Here is a 26,660-nt window from a genome sequence, read left to right on the forward strand (position 1 = left end):
TTTTCACCATTACACAAAATGAGGTGATGAATACCCCCCAAATTGTAAGAAGTCAGTAACATTTTCCGTTCCAGAGGCAGGCCGAGGAAGGCAGTCATGTGCCCAGGCCCTGTGGCTGGGGAGGGCAGAGCCGCCCTTGGGCAGGCTGACTCCCTACTGGGTGCAGCACTCTGGAGACTCTGGGTGGGCAGCCCAGGGAGATACTCAACTGATTCCATGGGCAGTGTGCTCCGGGACTCAGTTTCCCATTCTGATCGTGGTGACAGTAGTGCATGAGAGAAGTGGGTATGACGTGCTGGGGGGCTCTGGAAAGCTGTTACTCTCGTTGCCACTCAGATGGACACATAAGCGTTGCAGGTTTGCAGAGAGGGAGGCCTTTGCACATGCACTTGTCACACGTGAGTTTCTCCGGGGCAGATGCCTGGGAGTGGAACTGTAGCTACGTGGGAGTCCACCGGGTCAGTTCACAGCCTCAACACTCAGGGCTGCCTGCCGTTCAGATGGTGGAGAAGAGGCACATTGGTTGCTTAGCTTGGTTCACTTGGTTGCTGGTGAAGCTTTGCATCTCTGCACATGATGCTGGTCCTTCAGATTTGCTCTGTGGTCTCTGACCATCTTGGGAGGGTCCCCGTCACAGCACTCTGGTGATGCAGGTGTCATGCCCCGTGGGGTCAGTTCCCATCCCGGTGCCAGACACTCATCCTCTAAGCCACTGATTTCCTGTCCGGCATCCCTGCACACTGCTGTGGAGCTCGCCTGGCTCCCAACAAGGCACGACACAGCTGGCTGGTTTTGGCTCTTTATCTTCGGTTTTATGAGATCACACTGTAATAACCTTTGCTGGACTTGGATGTGCCTGAGCCTTCCAGCGTGTTCCCAGAGGGTAACTCCTGAGTTCTGGGGGCCTGTTGTTCCTTGGGCTGCCCTATGTGGGGCTGGGTGGGGCTGGTAGGGGGCAGGGGGTGGGTCTCCTGCTGACACTGGCTCTGACTCTGCAGGCAGACCTCTGCATTATGACCTGGCTGCTGGGCTACGTGGACCCCTCAGACCCCTGCTTCGTGGCTGCCGTTTTCACCATCATTTTCAACCCACTCTTCTGGAATGTGGTGAGTGCCTCTGGACGCTTGTGCAGACAGGAAGAGGAGCCCCCCACCTTCCCTCTGTCTGCTGTGGCCAGCGTGGAGTCATCCCTTTTGCTGGCACCAAGATAGGAGATGCTGACCAGGGAAGCCCATGGTGTCCTGGTCAGTAGGGGACCCCAGGCTGCTGCTGGGATGGCTGGGGCTGCAGGGCTGACCGGATGGGGCAGCCCACCTGTGCCCGGCAGTCTCCCTTCGTCTTCTTGTTGGCGGCATAGACTGTCTCAGGTTGGGGCTTTCTTTCCTCTCTGCTGTGCTAGTCAGTGGAGCTACATTCTCACATGAGCTCCGTAAACACGGTTATTTTTCCTAAACAAGGCTTCCTGTAGAATGGTTTGCACACCACTAGTCTGAGGTGTGCTGGGCAGCGAGAACAAGCCTGTGAGGGGTGGAAACGGGGGACAGCTTGGCCTGCTCTCTGTGGGAGGCAGAGGGCACTGGCAGAACGAGAGCTGGGGTGGGGGCAGGCTGCGTGGGGAGTGGCCTGGGCCCTGAGGGAGGCCTGGGAGGGAGGATAGGCCCTCCTACCGCAGCCTGTCCCTGAGCTGGCACCCCTACCCCGAGCTCTTAGAGTTTCCAGTCAGGCTGTCCCACGTCACCACCTCTGGGGGACAGACAGGGTGGCAGGCACTCTGGGAGCTGAGCTGGTGGCTCCTGGGCCATGGGCCTGGGTTTGCTGAGGCAGAGCCCCTGACACCCTGTGATCGCCCTTGCATGTAGCTGAAAGAATAAGGCCAAGTTCAGTGATAGCAACACCCTGTTCCAGACTGTTTTCATTTCAGGTGACCCCTTGGTCCCCAGAGCAGAACAGGACATGTTTTTCGTCTGGTGTGTGAGTTAGGTCTTTCATCCGTTTGGGGAGATTGGGAATGGTGGCGAGGCTGGTCCTCTCAAAGAGGTGGTGTTGCAAATGCGCCATCCCTCCTGTCCTAAGCACGCTAGGCCTGCCCTGATGCAGGCCTCCCCCTAAGAGCCGGCATAGGGGAGTCGTGCCATGGAGCCCCTCAGCCCTCCTTGCTAGAGGCTGCTCTGCCTGAGCCTGTGCATCCCCCGCCCTGCCCCACCCCACCCTTCAGCAATTGTTGCAGCAGACAGTGAAGGGAAAGAGGCTGTGGCAGGCTGCAGGAAGGCCCTCAGAGGTCTCCACAGCCTAATCCCTGGGACCTGGGAGGGTTACTGTGTGTGGCAAAAGGGCAGAGCAGCGAGGCTTGGCAGGTGTGGTGAAGTACAGGACCTTGAGATGGGGAGATTTTCCTGGATTGTTGGGGTGGGTCCTAACTACAGTCAGGTGTATCCTTGTGAGGGGGAACAAAGGGAGGTGTGGGGTACGGCCACAAGCTGAGGAAGGCTGCAGCCCCCAGAAGGTGGAAGAGGTAAGGAATGGATTCTCCCCCAGGGCCTATGGTGGGAGTGAGGCCCGGCCACACCTTTATGGTAGCAAGTGGTGCTGAACTGTGAGAGGATGTGGTGATCATTTGTGATCATTTGGTACAGCAGCCACAGGAAACAAATACAGGGTATTTAAAGGTTATCGATCTCTTCTGGCAGACACCAGGGTCTGCTGGGAGTGTGCGCTGGTTTTTCTAGTGCATGGGCCTTTCCCCGCGATCCTGGCCTTGATCAGGGGTCCTGCCGGTTCTCCCAGCACTGTGGGTGTGGCTTGGCAAGCACATGGTGGGTCCCCGGGACACTTCCTCATACACAGACTCCTTAGCTGTTTCCTGCTGGCCCTTCCAACAGTGTGTTTCTGTGAGTTCGTTTTGAAGCTGTGTGGCCTATGGCAGTACTCCTGATAGCAGTGTGGGTAAGGTCAGGCAGCTCAGGTGTGTGTGTTTGTAAAAGGCTTTTTTCTTTTGTCAGAAGTTTTTGATTTGCCTTACTTTTGAAAAGAAAGGTATTCATTGGTTATTTGTGGGAGAGAGAGAGAGAGAGCTCTTCAAAGTCATTTTAGAATGAGAAAAATTCTGGAAATACATTTCAGTGTTTTGAGCTGCTGCCCAGGAGAGCAGCGGATGGGCACCAGCAGGCCAGCATGCTGGACCCCAGCTCTGTGGTGCAGTGAGAGGCCGAGCCTGGGAGACACTCAGTGACCCTGGACTCAGCCCTCCTCACAGCTTCCGCAGTACTCGGCAGGACTTGCTGCGTGTGCCGGGTACACTTCCGGCAGTATTTTGGGACATTGTGGCAGCAAAGGTTGTCATTCTCCCCTTGGAAACAGGGCTTGAGAAATGTCGCTCACTTCAGTCAGGCATTGTCCTGAACACCAGTGCGCTTGGCCTGGGTGTCAGGGTTCTGCACTTCTAGGAGGGGACAATACATGGACACACACAAGCAGAAGAAGGGTCAGGAAAGCAGGGAGGGCTGGCCTCGTAGCAGAAAGCTGCTCCTCTGAGGGGAGGGAGCCCTTGGGTATCAGGACAAGAGGGAAAAGCAGGTGCAGAAGGCCTGGACAACTTCAAGGAATAGCCACTGTGTGGAGTCCACTGGGTCACGGAGGGCAGGGCAGAGAGGGGCTGGGACAGCGGCTAGGACTTCAGGCTTGGAGTGGGCAGCTATGGGATGAGTTGCCCGGCCCGACCCTGGTCTTCAAGGTTGATGTGGGCTTTGGTGAGAACACATGAGGGCAAGGGCAGAGTTGGGGGCTGTCACAGCCGTGGGGGCCCAACACATGGGCCGGCAGCCCCTGCAAGGTAGGAAGAATCATCAGATGCTGAACGTGGCTTGAGGAAGGGCCCCCTGGACTCACAGGGTTTGGTTGGTGAGCGCAGGGTGGAGGCAGGGCTAGGTGCAGGTGGGGACCCGAGTGACTTATTAGTAAGGAATGTGCCATGGTCTCCTGAATGCTGAGTACAATCAAAACCTAGAAGAACTGGCTTTGGAGAGCATCCAGGTTGGTGACCCCCTGGAGAAGTGGGGACAGTGGTGCACCCAGGGCACGGAAGTCCTTTCCTTAGACTTTGCTTCATGTGTCTCTTCTGTCTGGCTGTTGTTTTGTATTCTTTAACCTCCTTTGTAAAAATCCCGTGTGTAATCTGGCTTCCTGAATTCTGTGAGGTGGGTAGACAGTGTCAGAACTGAGTTGAATTGTGGGACACCCAGCTGTTGTCAGAGAATTGCTTGGGTGTATGGGGAAAAAATCTGGGTGCAGAATGGTAGAGGGCGTGGCCATTGGCTGAGATGGGACTATGAGGAGGCAAGGTTGTGGAGGATGAGAGCTCAGTTCCTGTCCTGTTGGATTTTCAATGTCCCTGAGATTCCAGGTGGTGATGGACCCTGTGTGAGTCTGGAATTGAAGAGAGTGTTTGTGGCTGGAGATGTGGGGAAGCGCAGGGGCATGGCTGCCCAGCACCAAACCTGACCTTGGACCCAGACCTGCCTCCTGCACAGGGCCCGCTGTCCGCCTCCTTGGGACAAAGCTCTTGGCAGTGCTCCAGGTTGTTAGCTGGAGTGTTCTGCCCACGTGTTGGTGTCCCCCACGCCTCTCCCCCTAGCACAGTAGCCCATCTCTTTCCTTTCCCACAACCCCCAGCAGCCAGGGTGTCAGTCTCCACTGGCAGCACCCTCCCCACAGGCCTCGTGCTCTGTGCTGCTCTCTCCAAAGGAGACTTTCTGCCTTCCTCATCCTCGTTCCCTGGGGAAACTCTAACATTGCTGGCCCCTGCTCTCGGTGGACACCTGCTTTCAGGTGCCCCACCTGCTTTTCTAGCTCACAGTCTTCTGGTCCTTGTGAAAGTCTTCTTTCTTTCTCTGTCAGTCACTCTCTCAGCGGAGGTTCATGGAGAACCACTGTGCTCTGTGCCCCGTGGGAGCCCACGGGAGCCAGGGAACAAACTGTGCCATCTCTGTTCTCAGGCTACAAACCGGTTTGTACTGAAAAGATGAGGTGCTATAGGGGGACTAAATGGGGCTTTTCCCTCATCTGTGTCTCAGCCTCTGGCCCAGAATCATCTCAGAATTCCAGGAACTTGGGGCCAGGTGTCGATCCCAACCTGGGCATATCAGACCCAGAAAGGAGCTGGCTCTTTGGGCCCCAGCCAAGACTTCCTCAGCGTGCTCTCCTCCACCATCCCTAAGAAGGAGGAACCTTGTTCAGGGGCCCAGCGCAAAGCTCCCAGGCTAAGTGTCCCTGCTTTCTTGTGCCCACACCCCCAAGACAGCACTTACAGGTTCACCCACTCAACATGGGGCCACCACCACCACGGGGCGGGCAGCTGGTGCTGCCTGCCTCTCCCTGGCCTCTCTGGCCTTCCCTCCATGCACACTCACTCACTCACACATTGTAAACACAGGGCCAGGGTTGACCGCCACCCAGTGCCCTCAGAGGTGTTCCGTGTCTAGGAGACAGTGTGAGCCCTTTTGCCTGGCCTGTGTGGCGCCTCTCTGGCAGCATCCTCACCTCGTCTCTGCACCCTTGGTCACTGTGGGTTCCCGCCGTTCCCTGCTGATGAGGCCTGTCACCCAGGGTCCCATATGCCTGTGCTGTTGTCCCTGCTCCTCACAATGCCCTCTCCAGTCCTACCCTCTCGGTCAGGATTGCCGACCTTGGCAGTGGAGCTGTTTTGGGCCATCCTGTGCACTGCAGTTTGTTTAACCATGCCTGGGTCTCCACCGACCAGGTGTCAGTGGTTGTCCCAACTCCTGATAGTCTCAAATGTCTCCAGACATTACCAGGGTCCCCTGAGAGCCTCAGTCGCCCCTGTTGCTCTCAGTGAGGCCGCCCTTGGTGCCCACTGCTTGTGCCTGTGTCCCCTGTGCGCCACTGCTTGGCCCTTGGCCTTCTTAGCCAGAGTGCTGAGAGTGCGGATGTGGTGCCTGCATTGCCCCCATGTGCCCAGCCCAACACATGCCAGGCACTGCACGCTGCATGGATGGCAGAGCATTGGCCTCACTGCGGGCTTATGCCCAGCACCACCTCGAAATGGGCCTGCAGACGGTGTTGGCTGGTTCCTGAACTGGGCTCTTTCCCAGTTTTCTGCCGTGGCCCCTGGTGGGGGAAGGCCGTCCCTTCTGTGACGTTTGCATGGGCCTGACTGCAAAGAAAGGGAACTGTGGGGGTTTCCCTCTCCTGGGCCCCACTGTGGGGCTGGTGGCAGCCTGTGCATGGCAGCTCCTGGGACGCCCTCTGTGTCAGGACACAGGCGAGCGAGCCCATGTTAGCTCAGCACAGCCTGGAGCTCTCCCCTGTTGTTTGCAAGAGAAATTGTTTACATGCTTTGGTGTCGAAGGCAAACTGCTTGTCATGGATACCAGAACTGACTGAAGCACTTTTAGATGCCCTGGTGAACCCGGTGGGTTTGTAGACAAAGTGACCATATAGTTAATTTTCCATGTGGAGACTCTTGGGAGAGTGAAGGGGGTCATTAATAACCCTGCTAGGACCACACGTGTAGGCAGGGACTGGCCTGGCATTGAAGGTGTGCTTCTGAGGTTGTGCTCTTCCAAACCCCCAGCCCCAGCCCGCTCTGCCCCCCGTCCGCCCCCAGCACTCCCACTCACGCCTAAGCCTGAGTCCTGCTGCCCTTCAAGGGCCAGCGTACAGCCCCCAGGACACTGTTGCCCTTGCCACCCCCCACAACTGAACCCTAGACCCCCCTCTCTGAGATCCATTGCTGGGCTCTGTGGTCCCTCACACGTGCTCACAGAGGAAATGTATTTAGTGGGTGGAGTGCTAAGACATATCACAGTTGGTCTTCCCAACCAGACTGTGGCCAAAGCCCCAGCTGGGCCCTGCTGGTGTGTGCTGGTCCCACATCTGCAGCACGACTGCCTGCCTGCCCCTTGGCCCTGGGCTTTCCTAGGTACAGCCCTGGAGTCCCTCCATCCTGCCTGGTTACCCTAGGGAGTGACAAGGGAGAGGAGGCCTCTCCCAGAGGGTGAGAATGGGAGCAGGCAGCTTTTCCTCTCATTGCCTCGTGGGGGTGGAGGGTTCCTCAGCAGAGTGACCTTTATCCTTCCAAGTCCTGTGGCCCCTGGACTGGCGGTCCGAGCTCATGGCTGTGGGCTGCAGAGGGAGCCAGGGCAGCAGGACGGCAGGTGGCGCTGTGGGCAAGGTGAGGGACTTCTGGGCTCCACTCTCAGGCTCAAGGAGGTGCTGGTGAGGGCTGGGTGGAAGGGCGTGCTCTGCAGCCTGTCCTGCCCCTTGCTGCCCTCTGCCCTGCCTGACTCCTCTAGTGTGCACTGGCTGTGCTGCCTCAGCCTCTGCTTTCAGAGCCTCAGCCAACAGTCTATTGGCTCATTTTGGGGCATCTTGGGGGATCCCCATAGGTGCTAGGAAACTGGCCCTGCAGATGCTTCAGGCTGGAACGAGGGAGCTGGCCTTCTACCAGGAGGGGCCAGGTCCGTGCCCTGTGTCCACGCCGCTCTCCAGGCCTGTGTTTCTCCAGCCATGGGTGAGGACATCAGCTGAGGTCCTGTCTGGCTTGGAAATGCTGGGACCCACTCACTCTACCAGGTCCCACTCTGGGGTGGCCCTGTTCTAGGCCCAGGGTTCCAAGTGTATCACCTGCCCTCCTTGAACTGGGATCTGGTGAAAGTGTGAGCATGCTAGTGTGTGTGTGTGGGTGTGTGTAGAAGTATAAGTATGGGCAGGCACGTGTGAGTGTGCATGTGTGGCTCCCTCAGACACACAGGGACCTGGGATGGGGGCGTGGACCAGGCTGTCTGAGATCCTTGCTCTCATCTGGCTCAGAAACCTGGCTCCCAGGGCCCGGCCACATACCCACTGGGCTCTGAGCTGCTGTTTCTGGATCAGGACGAGTCTCCCTCGGCCAGGCAAGTCCGATGTTTATAGAAACGCTGAGCTGGGCAACGGGCATAATGTGTAAGCATTTTCTCTGAGCAGAGCTGGCTGGCAGGTCCTTGGTTCTGAGAGCACAGGACCCTTTTAGTGGCTGGCCACTTGTCCTGACTGATGTCACCTAGGCCACTGCAGCCCCCTGGGTCTCCTCCAGCCCCCAGCCCCTGTCCGGCTGTGTTCAGCTGGGTTCCTGTAGAACTAATGGTGTCACTGGCCTTGGCTCCATGGCTGTGGACAGTCTGCTCCTTGTTACCAGGGACCCATACTCCCTCCCCCAGCCTTGATATTGGCTCAAGTGAAAGATGTTCTTTGGCATCTGTGTGATGTTCTTTTCTGAGCCAGGGTGTAGACTAGCGTTTGGGCCAGAAGCAGCCTTGCCTGCCTGCCCTGGCCCCATGGCCCTGTCCATCTCTGAATGGAGAGCCTTCCCAGACAGCAGCATTGCTTTGTGGGGCTGCTGTGAGTGGCTTGCCAGGGGAGACTTGTGCCCTTGGCCAGGATGAACTTTAGAATCTCAGTGTCCCAGCACCAGGCTGATAATGTGTCTGTGGCACTTTGAACTGGGTCAGCTCCTGGACTCTGCTGGGATCACTCGGAGTGACACGGTTATAGACAGAAGGGAAGGAAGCGGGAGGAGGCTCTTCCTGTTCAGGCCTGGGCCCTGGGTGCACGCTGGCAGAGCGGGTCTCTTCCATGAACTCGCCCTTCCTTTAGTTTTTGCTATTCTAGAGGTGGGCTTTAAGTGCTGTGTGAGTCCAAGCCTCCCGTCCGGCCTCCCGAGGGGGCTGGCTTTTGGCCCCGGCCTCTGCAGCGCCACGTGTGTGTGAGGCATCCAGGTGGTTGGGGCCCCATGGATCATGCTCCCGGGTGCGTGGTTTGGTGTCGGTGGTCTGGGATCTTTCCCAAGCAGGGCAGGGGGGCAGATCTGGGTTACCCCACCTTTTCCTGGGTATTTCTAGCAGGTGGGGCCCTTCTACTTAGATGTCCTTGTAGATCCTGTGGCCTGCAGGCCAGAAAGATGCTTGGGAGGCCTTTTGTGACCTAGACCCACCTACCCACCTCCACAGGGCACATCTCCTGCAACCTCCCGCCCTACTTCCCACCCTCCTGCTGTGCAGATGCCAGCCTTCCACTGACCCCTGCCCTTGTGCAGTCTGCTCCCTCTTTCTGGAAGGGCCTCTGCACTCTCTGCCTGGCTGCCTCCTATTCCCTGCCCAGGCCTTTGACGGTCCTCTAGCTAGCCTTCCCTGGCAGGCATAGCTGAGCTGAGACCAGCCAGTACTGGGAGGTGTGGTTGCAAAGGTGTCCCTCCTCCCTGGTGGGTGAATCCTGGGGGACCAGGTAAGGTGGTGCCTTCCTATCTCCATCTGTGAGGGGCTGTAGGTCCTCCATCAGCCCCACAAGTGAATAAATGAGGTGCCCCTGGGAGCCAGCCTGGTGGGGCTGCTGTCTTCACCCTTCCCTGGGTCTTCTTTTGGGTCTAGGTGAGGATCCATGGGGAATATCCAAGACTAGGGTATTTATCTCATTTCACTGCTAACTTGCTCTGTGACCTGGCAAGTCCCTTCACTTCCCTGTCCCTCCATTGCTTTGTCCTAGGTCTGGAGGAGCAGCCTTTGCCCCGCTTTCCTCATGACGTGGCAGCAAGATTATTGGGGAGGGAATGAGTATGAGAGGCTTTGGAAGCTTGAAGTGCCCAGCGCCATATCTGGCTCTAAGGAGAGGCATCCGTAGGGGCTGCCTGGAGGCAACGTGCCCAGAAAGCTCTTGTGTCACTGGAAACTTCCCAGCTTTGTGCCCAGCTGTGGGCCAAGTGCTTTCACTCCTCCCAGAATCTCACCCCCAGCAAATGTCTACAGCCTTAGCAACCATCTTGGAGTGTATTTCTACAGCAGCTTGCCCCTTCTTCAAAGCCATCGGTCAGGAATCAGCCTGGGAGAGCCTGGGAGACTCAGGAGACAGAGCGGGTATGTGTTGCTGCCCAATTCCATGGGCCCTATGCTGCCCGGTGCTATTGGGCCCTCCAGTATCCTGGGTACTGCTGCCGGGCTGTGGGGTTCTGGGTTTCCAGTGGCCCAAGAGGCAGTCCCATTCCTGCCACCTTTGTCCCCACTCCTCAGCGTGGGGCTCAGCCAGGTTCTGGAGACCATGGATGACATCTGTTGCATTTCAGGGAAGGCTCCAGCTTTCTTGTGGGTGCCCGTCTTAGAGTGACAAATCTAGGAGTTGACCCAGAAGAGGGCATGGTAGTGCAGGCCTGGGGGCCTGGCCTCCTGGGAGTTGGGGCTCAGGGAGCATGGCTGGGGGTGCCACGGTATATGCTGCACAGGGGCTGCGGATTGGGAAGAGGGACTGGACCCAGCCAAGGGGGCCTGTGCAGAGACACATGAAGAATCAGGCTGCCTGATGGAAAAGGGAAATTAGGAGAGAGTGGGAGGCTGAGCCTGCAAAAGTTTCTCACCCATGGTTTCCAGACTCAAGTGCCCACCATCTGGGGCTCTGGCCTAGCCTCAGAGGCCAGGCTTTGTACACCAGAACACGGCTGTGCCTGTGTGCAGGTGGCATCTGCCAGGCAACACCTGTGTGCCCCTTTTTGCTTCATCCCACCACCCCTTACTGAAAATGCTCTGAGGTGAGCCTACTTGTGCCGCTGGGGAGACAGCCCCTGTGGGGTGCAGACCAGTGAGCAGGGAGCACACACCAGGCTCCCTGTCACTGTAGTGTGGCCGCCAGACTGACCCTAGGGAGCCACCAAGGGCACACACAGCAGGTGCACCCAGGTCCAGCCTCCCAGGGTGAGCTCACAGTGGGAGGGACCTGTGGTGAGGGCGCCAATATGGCAAGGGTGGCCCTAGGACTCCATGGGTTATCCTGCCTCAGGGCGATCCTCAGCTTAGAAAAGGAGCTGGAAGTGGGAAGTGGGTGGAGTGCTCCGGTACACACTGGGCATCAGTCATCCTGCCCTTCTGCCTGCCAGCACGGCCCGGGGCACCGAATGAAGAACGGGCGGGATGGGGATGTATGAGCAATGAATCTCAGGACAGTAGGAGGGTTACATGATACTGTGATTTATAAGCGGCATATATTTGGTCTCCCTCCCAGTTACTGGCTGAGTTCCTAAGATCCTTGGAATTTCCTAAGTGATAAGAGGGATCAAAATGTCTCTTGTTCTGTTAATGAGGTGACTCTGGACAGCCCCTAGGTCTCCTCAGTGGGGAGCTGTGTGCCAGTCAGAGGGCTGGAACTTTTTGTGCCATCTGGGACCTCTAGGACATTGGGCAGAGGGGCTGAAGGTGAGTTTAACTGCCAGTGGAAAATGAGTTAATTAATCACACCTGTTGTAATGAAGCTGAAGGATGGAGTGTAGAGAGCTTCTGGGCCGGTGGGTGCGGGAGATGGGGCAGCGGCGCCCGGCAGGGGCGTGGGCACTGTCAGCCCTTTCCCCAGGTCTCGCCCGGAGCGTCTCTTCTATTTGGCTGCTCCTGAATTACATCCTTTATCGTGCGCTGGTGATCTGGTAACTAAAATGTTTCTCTGAATTCCATGAGGCACTCCAGCAAATCAATCAAACCCAAGGAGGGATGCAGGGACCCCCGGGGTATCTGACATGGGCAGGGGCAGTTCTGAAGGACTGAACCCTTAACCTGTGGTACCAGATGCCTCTCAGAGTAGATGGTGTCAGAATTGAGAGAATTGCTTGCTGGTGTCAGGAAATACACACATTGGATGTTTCTGTTACTATGAATTTTATTTGCTCATGCAGTCTTAATTGCCTTTTTGGTCAGGCCTCTACCTTGGGCCTAAACTTGCCCTTTTCCTGAGGTGTGCCCTATGTCTGTCTCTCCAAAACCCTGGTTTTGGTGGCAAACTCGGCAAGCAGTGGAGCCTGAGGGGGTCACATCCCATGAGGGTAGTGAGCTTCGTGGGAGGGTTTGCCCTGCACAGGCAGGAGGGCCCCCATTCCTGCCTGCTTACACCAGCAGTGACACCCCCAGGGACTGAGGTGTCTGCTTTCCTGTCTGCATCCCCTTTCCCTCGGGAGGCTGGCTGCCCACATGCATGCTGGCTTGGTGGCACAGGGTGCCCCAAGGCCCCAGCAAAGTGCTCTGTATTTGCCTGTAGTGGGGGAAGTTGTTTGGGCCCTTGGGAGCTGTCTCGGCAGCGCCAGCGTCGGATCCGTTCATGCTCAGAGCCCTGGTGAGCCCTTGGAGATGGTGCTCACCTGCCACCTGAACACCTGCAGAAGGGCTGGGCCTTTGTGTTGTTCTCCCCCAGGGGACCACCTGGGGGACCTGCCCACCTGCTAGGGTAGAGGAGGCCCTCCCTGTGTGGAGTGTGGAGGCCCATCCCACCTGCTGCTCACTGTGGCCTCCTGTCTGCAGTGCCACCCCTGCTTGTTCCCTCTTGCTCTGAGATAGGTCAGTTGCTCCTGTGCTAGGTGTCAGAGGCACCAGCACCTGACAAGGTTCCTTCCCTCAGCCTGAAGAGCCCTGGAGAAAGGGGTGCTGAGAGAGGTACAGTGGGTGGGGGGCTGTCCTGTTCAGACCCTGCCCCTGCTCAGGGGGGTAGGGATCTTAGACATGGTCACAGGCAGGGTGGGTGGGAGCAGTGGCATAGATCTGTTCTCCCCAGCAGCCTTGAAGGCTGGACCGAGGGATTTCAGCCATAGAGAATGGACAGAAGTGCCCTTGGTAGGAGCAGTGACTTCTAGGGAGGGCACTCTCAGCACTGACTGTCATGAGTAAGCAGCATGTTGTTACTGGCACCACCACTGGGTGGGTTCATTTTGGCAGGACCTGCAGAAGTCAGCCCCAGATTGTTCAGCAGCAGCTGAGAACCAGAGAGGTTGCTTGACCTGCTGAGGTCACATAGCTAGGAGTGCCTAGGTGAGCCTGGCAGCCGGCACATTCACTCCTGTGCATTGTCCATCGCCGCCGCCCCCCCCACCCAAGCCTACGCCCTGGAAGGCTTGCCTGGTGCAAACATAGCCCTATAAATGGCAGCATGGCTTGGCGCAGATGGGGCAGAATGCAGGGGTCTGCCAGCAGAAGAGGCCCTTGGAGCACCTGTTGGGATCCAGCCTTGTGGTCCCCTCCCCTGGAGTGTAGTGTGCTTGTGTGCACCCTGCACTGACTTCCTGATGGCCTGGCTTCCTGGCCAGTGTTTGCCCTCCCTGAGTCAACATTATGGCTGCACATGGACTTCCTGTGGGCAGGGCCTCACGGGGGGCAGCCGCCCAGAAGAGATACCGCTCTTCTGCGTCCAGAAGGGTGGACGCAGGTGTCTTCAGGCCTGTCCTTGTCCTGCTCAGTCCCAGGAGCCCTGTGTAATCGTGCTGCCCTGCCCACTCAGGCCTCCCCCACCTTCCCCACAGCCAGTCCCTCCCTGCCCATCTCACTGGGCCAGGGAAGGGGGCATGGGCTTCTGAGTAGGCAAGCTGCCCTGTCCATGGTGCCGCCTCAACGAGGGCCCTGGGGATGGCATGGACTTCCCTGAGCCTCTGCTTTCTTGTCTGTAATGTTAGCCCGGCATCAGGTCCTCCTTGCAGAAGGTCACGTGCAGAACAGTGCCGGAGCTGGTACAGCACTTGTCATGCCCATTCTTTCTTTCTTCTCGCTCCAGCACTCACTGTCAGCTCTCTGTGGCTGTTCCTGCGGCCCATCTGCCTGGGACTTCTGTTGTGAAACTGTCCTGTGGCTTTAGTCCTTCACAGTGGCCTCAGGCAGGGCAGCAGGCCTTAGCGCACAGCTCGGGATCCAGCCACCTGGGTCTGAGTTGTGGGGCGCCACTGACCGTGCCACCTCAGGCAAGATCCCCACCTAAGCTCTAGGCTTCAGTCTCCTTTATGAGATGAGTTCACTGAGGCATCCATCCCAGGGTTGTGGTGACATTAATGAACGACATGCAGGGCAGTGCCAGGTGCTGAGTCTCAGCTGGAGAAGTGTGAGCCCTTGACTTCCAGGTCCTGCCTGGACCCCTGGTGACTAGGCTGCCCTCTGGTCTTGCTCTTTGTGTGATCTGACCTTGTGGTCCTGAGGAAGGGGCAGGGGAGGTGGTAGAGAAAGGAAAGAGACAGGAGAGAGTGTGCACGTCTTCTGGCCTTCATTGGTCACACTGCACCTTGGCCACTGGGTCCCTGGCATGTGCTAGGCCAGACCCAGGATTCATGGCTCAGGGGAAGGGCCAGCTGGTTACAGGGCAGTTCCAGGATGGTTGGGGATGGTGGTGGGAGTTGAAGCTAGAAGAGTGGTTTTGTGGGTCCTCTGAGGGGTTGGTACCTGCTGCTGGGGTGACTTCTGCAGGAGGCCAGTGAGGGGCCATAGGGTCCTTGTGAGAATCCAGCGACTTGGTCTGTGCAGGGTTCAGAGCTGCGCCCATTAGTGCTCATGCAGACGTGTGCCGTGGCCACTTCAGGGCCTTCTCCCAGACAGCAGAGAGGCTGTGAGCACCCTAAGTGTTGGTTGAATAAATGACTGAATAGTTATCATACCCTTCCTTTCATTTCTGTGCTGAGAGTTCTTTTAAAAAAAATGCTGAAATCACACTGATTGATACTGATGAAAGCTGCCATGGAAGGGCTCCGTTTGCTGGGTCCCCACACCCCAGCAGGGCGCTGCGCCCGCCTAGCCGGGTCTCAAGCAGTAGCGGGTGTTTACATCTCTCAGCCTCTTTATTGGCTGCCAGGCATGTCACCCGTCTACTGGAGGACGGAGGCCCTGGCCTCCCACCATGGTTGGTGGCAGAGGTAGAGGAGTACAGACCTCCTCGTACTGTCTCCCTCTGTTGAAGCCAAGCACCACTGCACAAGCTGCGTCTGCAGGGGAAACGGGTAAGAGATGTTGGAGGCACCTCTTGCCTTGCAGGATCCTGCCCCAGGGCCTCCTGGCTTGGCCTCAGCCTGCCTCCTGGGGGCAGGTCAAGTGTCCCCTCCCACAGAAGATTCTGGCTTTCCAGCCTGAGCAGCCCCAGCCTTTACGGGGTGTGTGTTGGGCAGCAGGAGAGAAAAAAATCAACTCTCAAATGCAGCCCATCAGCTGCTGTGGCTGGAAGATAGCATTTTTCAAGACTGGCAAAGGAAAATATAAAGGCATATGAGAAGTTTCTAGATTTTGCTAGACTTCCCAAGTAGAGGCACAGAGCTGGACAGAGCCATGAACCTTGTTTTGCTGAGGTGCTGTGTGAAGGGTGCTGTGGAGGGCCCTGGAGGTGGTTCTTCCTGGAGGAGGCTGCGTGATGAGAGGGAGGGCGGGGGAAGGGCCTTCCTGGGCCCGAGCATCTGTGGGCTTAAAGGATGCAGAATTAGGGCCATTCCGAGGGTGAGGCAGCCAGGAGCATGATTTCAGGGGTCATCTTTGAAACAAAACCAGGGCGGCAGTTGGAAAAGACGATTCTGGTGTGTGGCGTACCGTTGCTTCTGCTCAGTCTCAGATCTGCACACCGCCTCCCTGGGAAAGAAGGATGAGTGCAGGTGGAGAGCAGGTCAGAGCACTCCTGCAGCTAAGCCCTGGACGACGCTTTGAGCTCAGACAGCGGCCTGGGGGCTTCCGCCACCAACTACAGGTGGTAGGCAGAAGAGAATTCCAGGGTGTCCTTCTCTGGAGGGGCTGTTGTCACCCTGACCCCTTGCTGTCTGGCTCCAGATCTGACCTGTGGCTTGTATGGAGGGTAGCCACTGGGAACCCTGAGAGCTCAATTCCCAGAGCACAGTGTGGGAACCTCACAGCTTTGCTAACCCTCAGCCCACCAGTTGTCCTTACACCCAAATGGAAACCTGCAGTTTCTAAAGTCTGGTTTCTGGAGGTGGTGAGTGCAGGGCTGGGCCCTGCGGCCTCCCAGGCCCACAGAGGAACAGGCGGTCCTCAGCCAGGCCGGCAGGAGCAGCCTGTTCAGAAGACACTGTTCCCTGGGCGTGGGTTTGACACCTTCTGCCATCTGGGCTGAGACACCTCCTCCCTGGGAGCTTGGAAAGTCAGGTGTGAGATCCAATGGCCTAATTTTATGCTTTTAAATACTTATTTGTTTATATTTATTTTTATAGATTTAGACACCAGGGACAGATCTCAGGTTTTCCTTTTTTGAAAGTCTTTAAACTTGCAGTTTATATTCAATATGATTTTGTTAGTTTCAAGTGTACAACACAGCTGTTGGACAGCCATGTACTTTATAAGGTATTTTTCTCCGTATTTCCGGTACGCACCTTGGCCTCATTTTAGACTTTGGGTCTCTGTATGGAGACAGCAACAGGATCATTAGGAAGAAACAAGAGCAGCAGCAGCCTGACCTGGACTGCTTGTGAATGGTGAACCAGGTCCGTCTCCTCAGGAGAGGGACACGTCCAGGGCAGGCATTGTGGACACCCCTGTTTTCCCAGGCGTGAGGGGCTGAGCTTCCCTTGCAGGCGGTGGCTTCTGCCCTGAGGGACAGAAGACTAGGCACGTGTGAGAGTGACTGGGCAGATGAGATGACTGTTATCCAGACCTTTTGGGGGAGACCCAGAAGTTTCTCATCAGTGAACGCTCCAGTTTTCAGTGAAACTCAAATGCCCTGAGTTATTTTTTTCTCATCGTTTAAGCCACGCACATGTTTTTCCTAACATCACACGTAGGTGGCCTTGCCCCCAGCAGCACAGACGTGGGCCCGAGCGCCTCTCAGGCTGCTGCAGTGTGGGCCCACGGCCTGCCTATGTGGCCCTGGATGCTGCACTTTTCAGGACCCTACACTTGTTCCAGTATTTCCGGCTCCTTGTCAGCTGTCATCTCTGCCCATAGTGCGCCTGTCTCGCTCCCTCCTCGTCTGCCTCTGCCACAGTCAGGTGTGTTGGCCTGAGACACCCCAGCCCTGGGGCGGAGACCCCTGAAATGCCGCGCCACCTCCCTCACCATGAAGGTCAGTGATCAGTCCCAGTGACTGCCTCAGGTCCCTGCCTTCCTAATGCAGCCACCTGCCCCTCACACCTGGGCACAGGGTTACCTTGTTTGTAGTGTCTCTGTAGTGGGTATGCTTACAATTGCAAATGTTAGAGTATATAATACATGTGCATAATAGGAATGCAAACAGGACCAAAGGCATCTAGTGAAAATTTGTCCCTGGCCCCTTTCCCCCGCGCCCCCTTGCCAGTTTTCCAGGACCCTCCCAAGATGTTCTTTGGGCACAGGCGCCTCTGTGCACTTCGACCCCCTCTTCTGCCACATGGCAGCCTCCACACAGCCCACATCTTCCCCTTCGTAAAAGTAGAGGATGCTGATCTTAGGACAACTGTGGACACTACCAATTGTATTTTCTGAGTGCCAGGCTCTGTTCTATTTAACCCTGTAAGTGGTTCTTAGTGGGTTTCAGAGACTGTTCACTTTCCCGTCCGTGGACCTACGCATTCCTTTCAGTCACTACTTGGTGTTCTGTTGCATGGTTGTGATTTGTTCACCATTCTCTCACGGATAGACATTTACTTTATTTCAGGCTTTTAAAGTGAACAACCTTACGCTCATGTGTGTACGCGGGCACTACGCCTGGGGTCTGCTTTTGGGCTGGAGTGGCAGATCGCGAGCCAGTGTGGGTGTGACTGTGACCAAGACTGTCAGGGAGGCCCAGCACCCTGTGTACTAAGTTGGACCACCTGGTGTGGCTTGTGCATGCGACTTTTGACCCCCTGAGCCCTGTCCCAGCCTTGCATCTGCGAAGGCACCAGGTGTCCAGCCTGGTCGGGGCCACAGGCGAGCCATGCAAGCTCATCCGCAGAGACCGCCCTGCGGCAGGCAGGGACCGTGCTGTTCTGCTTTGTCCCTTCCTTAGGTGGCAGAGCACCATCAGTGTCCCTGTCCCCAGAGGTCATGGGGAATGTTCCAGTACGTGGGGGGATTAGCACAGAACATGGTATTTGGAGCCCAGACTGTACCCAGCTAGGAGAGTCCTCACGCCCAGCTCTCTGACTCCTTGGCCGGCGGGGCCAGTTTCAGAGACAGTCGCACCACTCTGTGAAGGGGATTGCGTTTCAGTCAGGATCCTGACTTTTGTGTTCCTCCCTGCTGCTGGGCAAACAAGCCCCCCCTTCCTGTCCTTGCTCTGCCCTCAGCATGGCGTGGGTGTGAGGGGACCAAGTGGGTGTGAGGGGACTGAGTGGCTGTAGGAGGGTGTGCCTCCCTCCTGTCTGCTGGGCTCCAAAACTGACGAGTCCTCAGACCCAGCCAAAAAGCATTGCTTCTGCCCACAGAAGGGGTGAGCTCTCTCAGCTGCAATTGTAACTAATGGGCCGCAGGTCCCGAGGCTGTGGCCTCAGTGGGGTTGGCCATAGGCTTGAAGACTCCTGGGCGTCTGTGCAGCTTTCCTGGAAATCTAGGAGTATTCCAAAATAAAAGTTTATTTCTAAAAGGCCTTGGCCACTTGTCACTGCAGAGGGTCTGTCCCAGTGCCTGGCCAGCGAGACTGCTGGAGAAGTCACTGAGTGGAGGCCTGTGCGATGCTTCCTAGCTCCAATCCCCGTGGCCCAGGGGCTCTGGGACAAGTCAGACCACAGGTCATGGATCCTCTGGGTCCCCTGAGGGCTCAGGCCAGATGAACCCTAGTCCTGCTCAGTGTAACTCAAAGTCCTCCTCCCTGCTCCTGCCCTTCCTTTCCACCACCCCCTGGGCATGGGTAGCCCTTGTGGGAGGCCGAGTATGCAGCCCACAGACTCCTGAGCCTGCCGTCTGTGGTCTGCAGGCCCTGGCCTACCTCTAAGGGCTCTTGTGGGGATGGGGGAGGTGCTCCTTCCCCTCGGGGACAGATGGGGGGTGGTGCTGGTGGGTACCAGCCAATGCGCTGTGCTGTCTCCCACTAGGCTTCTTTGGGTAGGCCTGGATCTGACAACTCTGGAATTCTAGATTCCCTCTTCCTTCTCTTAACTCCCTTTTCCTGCCCTCTCCACCCCCTGTATCTGATCTCCCTTGTCACTGTACTGGAGTTACTTCCCCCAAAGCTCAGTAGTGTGGTTGAGATTTCCTGTGTCCCTTGTGCCTCTGGCTTCCATCATGTGCAGACACCTTACCTTGCTCAATACCAGCCAAGTCCTAGGAGCCTGCTCAGTTCCCCTCCCTTTCTAAACCCCTGGCCTTGGGGTCCCAGTGGGCCAGGCACTCATGCTACCCAGGATCCAGATGAGAAGTGGGCATGAGGCCTCCAGGGAGAGCCTGGCCCAGCACTGACACACCAGCAGTCCCAGGGGACCACGTGGGAAGTGGGCCAGTCTGGGCAGGAGACTGGGCACTTTTGCAGGCCCTGTTTTTCTGCCCAGATGACCCTTCTTTCTGCACCTGGTGTGGTGTCTCCTTTTCATCCCTCAGGCCTTATAGAGGCCTTCCTGACTCCCCTTCCACCCCACCAAGTTATTCTCTCTCCAAGCCCTGGTGCTTCTGTGATGGTATCTCTGGCACGTCGGCCCAACACGGGAGGCCTCCTGAGGGCGGAGGGCCATGTTTGGCCTGTTCTTTGTAGGAAAGCCTCATCTGTGGCTTTCCTACAAAGCCAGGCCTGCGCTTGGCAGATGCCCCCTGGCTTCCCAAAGAACAGCCCTGTGGCCCCTGACACCTGCACCTGGCCTTTGCCGGCAGTGGAGCTCACGCTGGGTTATAAACACTTCACTTGGCCTCTGCAGGTGTGAAATAGTGCCGCAGTGCTCCTGGCCTGCCTAACTGTTTCCTGTGGAATTAGTTACTTCAAAGTTGGCCGCGAGCACCCCAGACACAGGAGAATGGCCTTTAGCTGGGGCCCTTAAGAAAGGTGCAGGCCCCCTGAGCCTCTCTACCTGGTTACTGGGCTTCACCCAGCCCTCAGCCTCGTGCGGAGGCCCAGTCCCTGGCCATCGCTGTTCTTCCTTTAAAGGGAAAGGAAAGAAGACCAAGCCCAGTGGGCAGAGCACTGTGTCAGCATATGGCGAATTAAATGATCTCAGCTCAGCTTTGATGGCAGCTGTGGAGATGATGAAGCAGCCTTCATTGGCATATAGACTTGGTAATCCTCAGGAGCTCATTGGGGTTTTGGGGCCTGCCTCCAGATTGGGAGCCCTTGTTGGGCTACCAAGCGTCTGCTGTGTTCTCTAGGCCACAAGCCAGGTCACCCTTCAGCCCTCCCCCTGGCATGGGAGTTGCTCCTACTGTACCCAGACCCTCTAGCGGTGGTACAAAGGCAGCTGTGCCTCCCCACCCCCAGGATGAACAGTGAGGCTCTCCTGGGGCTGGGCATAGGCCGGCTTTAGAGCATCTTAGTGCTACCTCCGTGAGCCAGCAACAGGCCTGGTGGGCTGGACGGGGCAGGTGGGGTGTGTGGGGGTATGTGTGACAAGGTGTCCTCAAGCTGCAGCCTGTGGACTGGCAGACACCATCTCCGCACCTTGTTCTTCTTTGTGTCCTGAGCAGGTTTAGCGAATGTCAGAAATACTCCTCGTTGTTTAAATCCCAGCAAGCCCACCACCCCCTGGCCTGGCCACGTGAGGTCAGCACCAGCTTGAAGCCTGCTGCTGCAGATATCCTAGGGAAGCCCGGCCGCGTCCTTGAGGGAGCCCAGAATGTGGTGGGTTCAGGGCTGTGGGGCCAGCCCAGGACCCTGGGGAGAGTCTTCCATGCCAGGGGGAGGGCTGAGGGGTGACCTGGCTTGTGGCCAAGGGAACACAGTGTACCCTGCGTGGGTTGGCCACACAGGTAGTGGTGTCCAGCAGGTTCTGGCTCACAGCTTGGCTGTGGCACATGCCATTCTCCCTGATGCTGTTATTTTCTTTTTTCCCCCTGTGGTTCTGCTTGGGCCGCTGCCCATGCAGAAGTGACACTGAACATGCTCACTTACATGTTGGTGATTTGGCCTATGTGCCTGAGTGCAGGACCCCTGGGAGGTGCAGAGGAACCAGGTGTGGCGCCCTCTTCTGGGCTGTTCATAGGCTGCTTGAGGAGGGAAGGTGGGAGCAGAAAATGCCTTGGCTCAGAAGACACCTTGCCATGAGCAAGGCCCAGGCAAGGAGGCTCAGAGGCTGAGAGAGGGGACGGGGCAGAGCAGACTTGAGGCCCAGGACCCCTGAAGGAGATGGGCTTTTGCAGGAAGAAACAAGCAGGAGAGGAACAGGTTTCTCAGGCAGAGGGAACTTTTTTTAATGAATAGATTTCAAGCATACAGAAAAGCAGAGAATGAGCCTCCCACACTGTCAAATAGTTTCCAGAACATCTTGCCTCATTTGCTGAATGGTAGCATTTCTAGAACTGAGGACATTTCCTACCTCAGCACAACTTTATTACAAGAGAGAACATTTTGAGCGAAAGTTTGGAAGCAGGCGAGAGTAGTGTTTGTTCTGGAAAGGAATGAAGGAATGAGCCACTGAATGTGTGCAGCCCTGAGAGGTGATAAGGGGGATGGGCTGTGTCTTGTTGTCACAATGTAGTTGAAGAAACGAGGCCAAGATCCAGGACACAGGACAGATGAGGCTGCTGCTCAGGTCCATGGCAACGGCTCTGGGGCCTCCTTTCACTGGGGAGGCCTCACAAGAGGAGGGTCTTCAGCCCAGCCTGCCAGCACAGGTGTGAGGTTTGCAGACAAAAGGCAGGGGACAGCTTCACCTGTTTCTACAGGTGGCAGAAACAGGACAAGGAATCGAGGAATGAACATGCTGGGAAGAGGCGTACAGTGCCTGTTGGGGTGTACCGGGGCACACCTGCGTATGCAGTGGGCCTGGGCCAGGATGCCTGCCAGTGTGAGGCTTCACTGTGGTGGCTGGTTTGGGTCTGACTTTTCTAGGCTGACTCGTGTGGGTGGGTGAGGCCCCGCAGAATGTTGTAGACAAACAGCAGGCTCCAGTGGCCTGCCCTATGACACCGCAGGATGGGCATCTCTCAGGCTCTTGCTGTCCTGCCTGACATGCCCAGGAGAGGCCAGGCACATCTTGGCGAGGTGCTGAGGGTCTGGCAGGCCAGATAGTCCCACCACGAGTGCCCTGTGGGAAGCAGAGGACGCCAGTGGCCTTTGGAATGGGAAATGCTCTGGGGAGTTAAGGGAGGGTCTGGACCAAGGCAGGCTTACTCAGGACAAAGTCCAGGAATGGCCACCTCCTGTCACCTGGCTAGGAGCTTTCTCCTTCCTTCAGAGCATGAATCTAGACCCCCCCAAGGGGAGTGCCGGAAGCTGCAGCAGAGCAGCCCACACTGCCCATGCGTCTGTCCCGATCTCATGCACAGGTGAAGCTCTGGTCTGGTGGAAGGTGTGCTTGGGACCCAGGTCTGCTGGCCAGGATGTGGAGGCAGCAGCCCCACTTGCCGCTCTTCTTGGAACGGCAGGATGTTGGAGTGGGTGGGGCTGTTAGACAGCATCTCCCGCCTCTATGGGAGGGAGATGGTCAGTCCCAGACTGTATGGTCAGTCCCAGCCTGTCAGCCAGAAGGAGGGTGAACTTAGTGGCTAGAAACACAGGCTAGGCTTTCCTGCTTAGCTGTGTGGCTTTGGGCAAGCTGCTTAGCCTCCTTCTGCCCTTGTGTGTGCACTGAAGTGCTTTCCTTGAGGCAGTGAGGACTCAGTCCCTGGGCGTGGGCTGCACGGGAGGTGCCCAGCTTTTCTGAGCCCCTGCGTCTCCCCCAGCGCAGCCCTGCTGCTCTCTGGGCCGCTTCCCACTGGAGGCCCTGAGACATCTCCCAGTAAGGCTGTGTTACCAAGGCTTCTCAAGGCAGGGCACTTGCGCCTTGAACTCCGTCCTCCCTGCGTGATGACAAAGCTTTATGTTATAGGTAACTGGTGGTCACTAGGGTCACTTCTGGTGAATCAGGCGTACAGTCAAGCTGTTTTAGAAAAGGCATGGCTAGATTTTGCCTTCTGCCTCACGCCAGTCTCGGGGTATTTCTGAGGGGCTGCTGCAGCCATGCTCTGGTTGGGGCCCATCAAGGGGACATATGCCACCCTCAGGGACTGGTTCATGGGGCACTCACCTCCAGAAGCAGAGTGTCGTGTGGTCCTTTCCTAGGGCCTGGGCTGGGTGGAGGGCCATGAGTGGCCAGGTCCCAAATCTGTCACAACTCGCAAGGGGGCTCATTTGCACCATGCAAATAAGGCTTCCACCCCCAGGGCACGTGCCTAGGGCAATCAGAGGAGGGAGAGTAACTTGTGGGGTAGTGACAGACAGACAAAAGGAGGGCCACGCTGGCGCCCCTCAGGACAGCTTTCTGGCAGTGATTCTGTCAGTACTTGAGTGGGCTTTCGAGGGCCCTCAAAATGGTGTGGAATAGCATGGCCCTCTCCGGCAACCTTTGGGGCTGGGTTAGCATCTGACTCTGACTCGTCTGGTCCAGCAGGGCCTGAGTCTGCACTTCTAATGGGCTCCCAGGGGACGCCCCTGCTGCCTGTCTGGGGGCCATGCTGTGGGAGCAGAGCAGTGTCTGGGTGCGCAGATAGGGCAGCGTCTCTGAGGAATGAAAGCAGGGTCCTCTTGTCCACTCCTATAGAGTGGCCCTGGTGGCCTTGGGTCCTGCACCCTGTCGATGGCATGCAGGGCAGCGTGGAGAGCCCACCGGCCTGGCCCTGCTCAGCCTTGGCTCTGGCCGTCTCTGCCCCCTCACAGGTCTAGTCAGAGGGTTGGACCTGGGGTGGCTGCAACCCAGCCTTGGAAGCCCAAGAGGTGATGTGAGTGCCAGAACTGGGGTGCTGTTGTGGCCAAAAGGGCCAGACTGGGCTCTGCCCCATTGGAACACAAGGACTCTGCCCTGTGCCTGTCTATGTCCCTGCTTCTGGCAAATGAGCCCTAGGATGCGGGCACCCCTACCCCCAGCCCCACAGGCATCTGGAGCAGGTCGTTGGAGGCCATGTAGGTGGGAGGCTAAGAGGCCATCTGGGCCGTGGTGAGGTGAGCAGCCCGCTTGGGTCACTCGAGCAGTGTCTCTGTCCTGCCAGGGTCCCTTATCTGTGCACCCATCCACAGAAACAGTCCTCCTCTCCTGGAGAGCCTGCTAGGGAGCTCGTTGCCTCCTCCCAGGGCTTCCCTGGAGAGTAGTGAGGTTAGCCCTGCCAACCAGGCCAATGTCTCAAGCCTGCCAACTGGCTTCCTGGCAGGCGTGGGCTCTGTCCTGCCTCCTGGAGCTGGGGCTAGGCCCCTGAGGGTGAGAGGATAAGGGTCACTCAAACCCACAACCCTTTCGGTTTGCAAACTGGCACTCAGTCCACTGAGTCGCACCAGCCAGGGCTAAATTTTGTGAATTTTATTTTTGCCTTCATAAATTCGATCAAAAATTTTTAAGTCTCCCCTTCTAAAACAAACCTTGTTTTCCAGAAAAAAAGCAAAAACAAAAAGAAAGAGCCAACTGACTCTAGGTGCTGTGATGCTGTCGATGTTGATGTTGCGTCTTTTCACTTCGCCTTGCCTCTGGCCTGTTGCTCATCGAGACCCTGTGTGTCCAGACAGCCCCTCAGGCTGAGTGCCACACACGGTCCCGCTTTGTCTGTGCGGCCAGCCAAAGTCCATGTACATAGTGACCAAAGAAGGCAGACCAGGTCGGGCGCTGTGTTTAGTTCATAGTTGCAGAGCCACTTACTCTTTGTCTATTTTTCCAGTGGCTTTGTACAGATGGGCATTGTTTCATCTAAAAAAAATAAAGAGATCTTGAAAAGCTGTGTGTGAATCAAGCAGTGTGGGTGCAGTGGGAAAGCCCCCAGACTGTGTCTAGATGAGTCTCAGAGCAAACCGCTTAATAAAGCAGTGACCTCTCTCATCCCCTTTAGTGTGTTAAGTAAAATTTAAAAAGAGATATGCCCCATCTTCTTTATCTAGTTGTCTACTGATGGACACATGGGCTGCTTCCACAGCTGGGCTATTGTAAATAATGCTGCAGTGAACACAGGGATGCATTTATCTTTTCAAATCAGTGTTTTGGGTTTCTTCAGGTGAATACCCACAAGTGGAATTGCTGGGTCATAAGGTTGTTCTACTTTTAATTTTTTGAGGAACTTCCATACTGTTTTTTATAATGGAGGCAACAATTTAAAATCCTACCAAGCATGTAGAGGGTTCCCTTTTCTCCACATCTCCAAGTGGTACATATGTACGACGGAGTATTACTCAGCCATAAAAAATGAAACCTTACCATTTGCTAAGTGAAATAAGTCACAGAAAGACACATACCTTATGATTTCACTTATGTAGAATCTAAAGAACAAAAAAGCACAACAGAAACAGGCTCATAGATATAGAGAACAGACTGATGGGTGCCAGATGGGCGGGGGCTGGGGGCTGGGCGAGCACAGTGAGGGGATTAGGCACAGAGTGCTGACCGCAGGACAGTCATAGGGATGTGCAGGACAGCATCGGGGATGCAGTTGGTGACGCTGAAATAAGTAGGCGTGGTGCCCGTGGACACTGGGAATGTCGAGGAGAACACTGGGTGGCTTCTGTGCTTCCCGTTAAGGCAGGGGCCGGTGGCGTCCCTTTAGCATCCCTGCTGCACTATCGTGGGACCCAGGCCCTCAGTGGTCCCCTGGGGCTGGGACAGGGGGAACACATCACACAGGACAGGTCCCATTTGGGTCCTTCCAGCCAAGCGGCCCCTGAGAGCACCTGCGAGCTGAGAGCACCTAGCTTCTGCTAGGGTCCCCCTGAGGCAGTAGGTTAGATGCCAGGACGCCATACCAGTGTGGCCAAGCAGCCCTTCAGGAAGGACCCTGAGGGGCACATCCCATGTGCCCTTCCAAGACTTAAGGGGCTGAGTGCCTCATCTGTGGCTTCCTACAAAGCCAGGACTTGAACTTGGCAGTCTCCTCCCTAGGCCATGCCTGGTCTGGGGCTCAGGGCCTCCCAGTGGGCAGAGCCCCTGGGCCCTGAGTCCGGAGGAGTCAGTCAGGGCTTTCCTTGCCTTCTGCCCTGCCTTCTCTTTCTTCCTACTTACCTGCAAAAGGCAAATACCAGGGATGGAGAGGTGGCCAGGAGACAGCGTGGTACGTTGACAGCTGGATTGTCCATAGGGCGGTTCTGCTTGGGGCCAGTGTGGGGTGAGGCTCGTGGCTGCCTTGTGGGGCTGCATGGGGTGGAGGTAGGTATGGCTTCCTCTGGCCCTGGTGTCCCTGTGGGGAGCAGGGCTTGGGGTCCTGCAGGACGGGCTCTCCTCTTTTGGTGCTGGTGACAGGGCCGAGGAAAGGCCAAGATTGGGCTGGGGGCCTTGTGGGTGCAGGGTAGGTGGCTGTGAGGCTCTGCTCAGAGGTGGCCCCTTCTCTTCCTTCAAAAAATTTTAAAATATCTTTTGAATGTGCGGTTCAATGATGTTAAGTGCACTCGCCATGTGCTACCTCTCTAGAACTGTTCCCACTTTGCGACACTAAAACTCTGTATCCATCCTGTGGCCCCTCCCAGAGAGCGCCTCTCTCCCCTCTGTCTCTATGGGTTTGGTCGTTCTAGGTACCTCCTATGAGTGGGGTCACATAACATTTGTGCTTCTGTGACTGGCTGTTTTCACTTGGCATAATATCCTCAAGGTTGGACCAGGTGTCAGAATCGCCTTCTTTTTAAAGGCTGAATAATAATTCTGTTGTATGTACATACCATGTCTTGTGTATCCATCTTTATCGTTGATGGACGCTTGGGTTCTTTCCATGTCCTAGCAGCTAGTATTAATAATGCTGCATTGGGTGTATAGGTATCTCTCTGAGGGCATGTTTTTATTTTTTTTAAAATATATTTTATTGATTATGCCATTACAGTTGTCTCTTTTTTTTTCAAGACCATGTTTTTAATTCTATTGGATATAT

General features: G+C 56.4%; 1 protein-coding gene across 6 annotated transcripts in view; it reads left to right on the forward strand.

Annotated features, from left to right (window-relative positions):
- Window positions 1-26,660, forward strand: part of PEMT (phosphatidylethanolamine N-methyltransferase) — a 75,246-nt gene that overhangs the window by 15,044 nt on the left and 33,542 nt on the right. For all 6 annotated transcript variants that reach the window (XM_037068902.1, XM_037068903.1, XM_037068908.1 and 3 more), the window contains exon 2: window positions 999-1,106. In XM_037068902.1, the coding sequence (XP_036924797.1) occupies window positions 999-1,106 (108 nt within the window). The remainder of the gene's footprint in view (window positions 1-998; window positions 1,107-26,660) is intronic.

Source organism: Sturnira hondurensis, unplaced genomic scaffold (assembly GCF_014824575.4).
Source record: "Sturnira hondurensis isolate 20B ecotype Veracruz unplaced genomic scaffold, ASM1482457v3 Scaffold0018097, whole genome shotgun sequence".
Classification (NCBI taxonomy): domain Eukaryota; kingdom Metazoa; phylum Chordata; class Mammalia; order Chiroptera; family Phyllostomidae; genus Sturnira; species Sturnira hondurensis.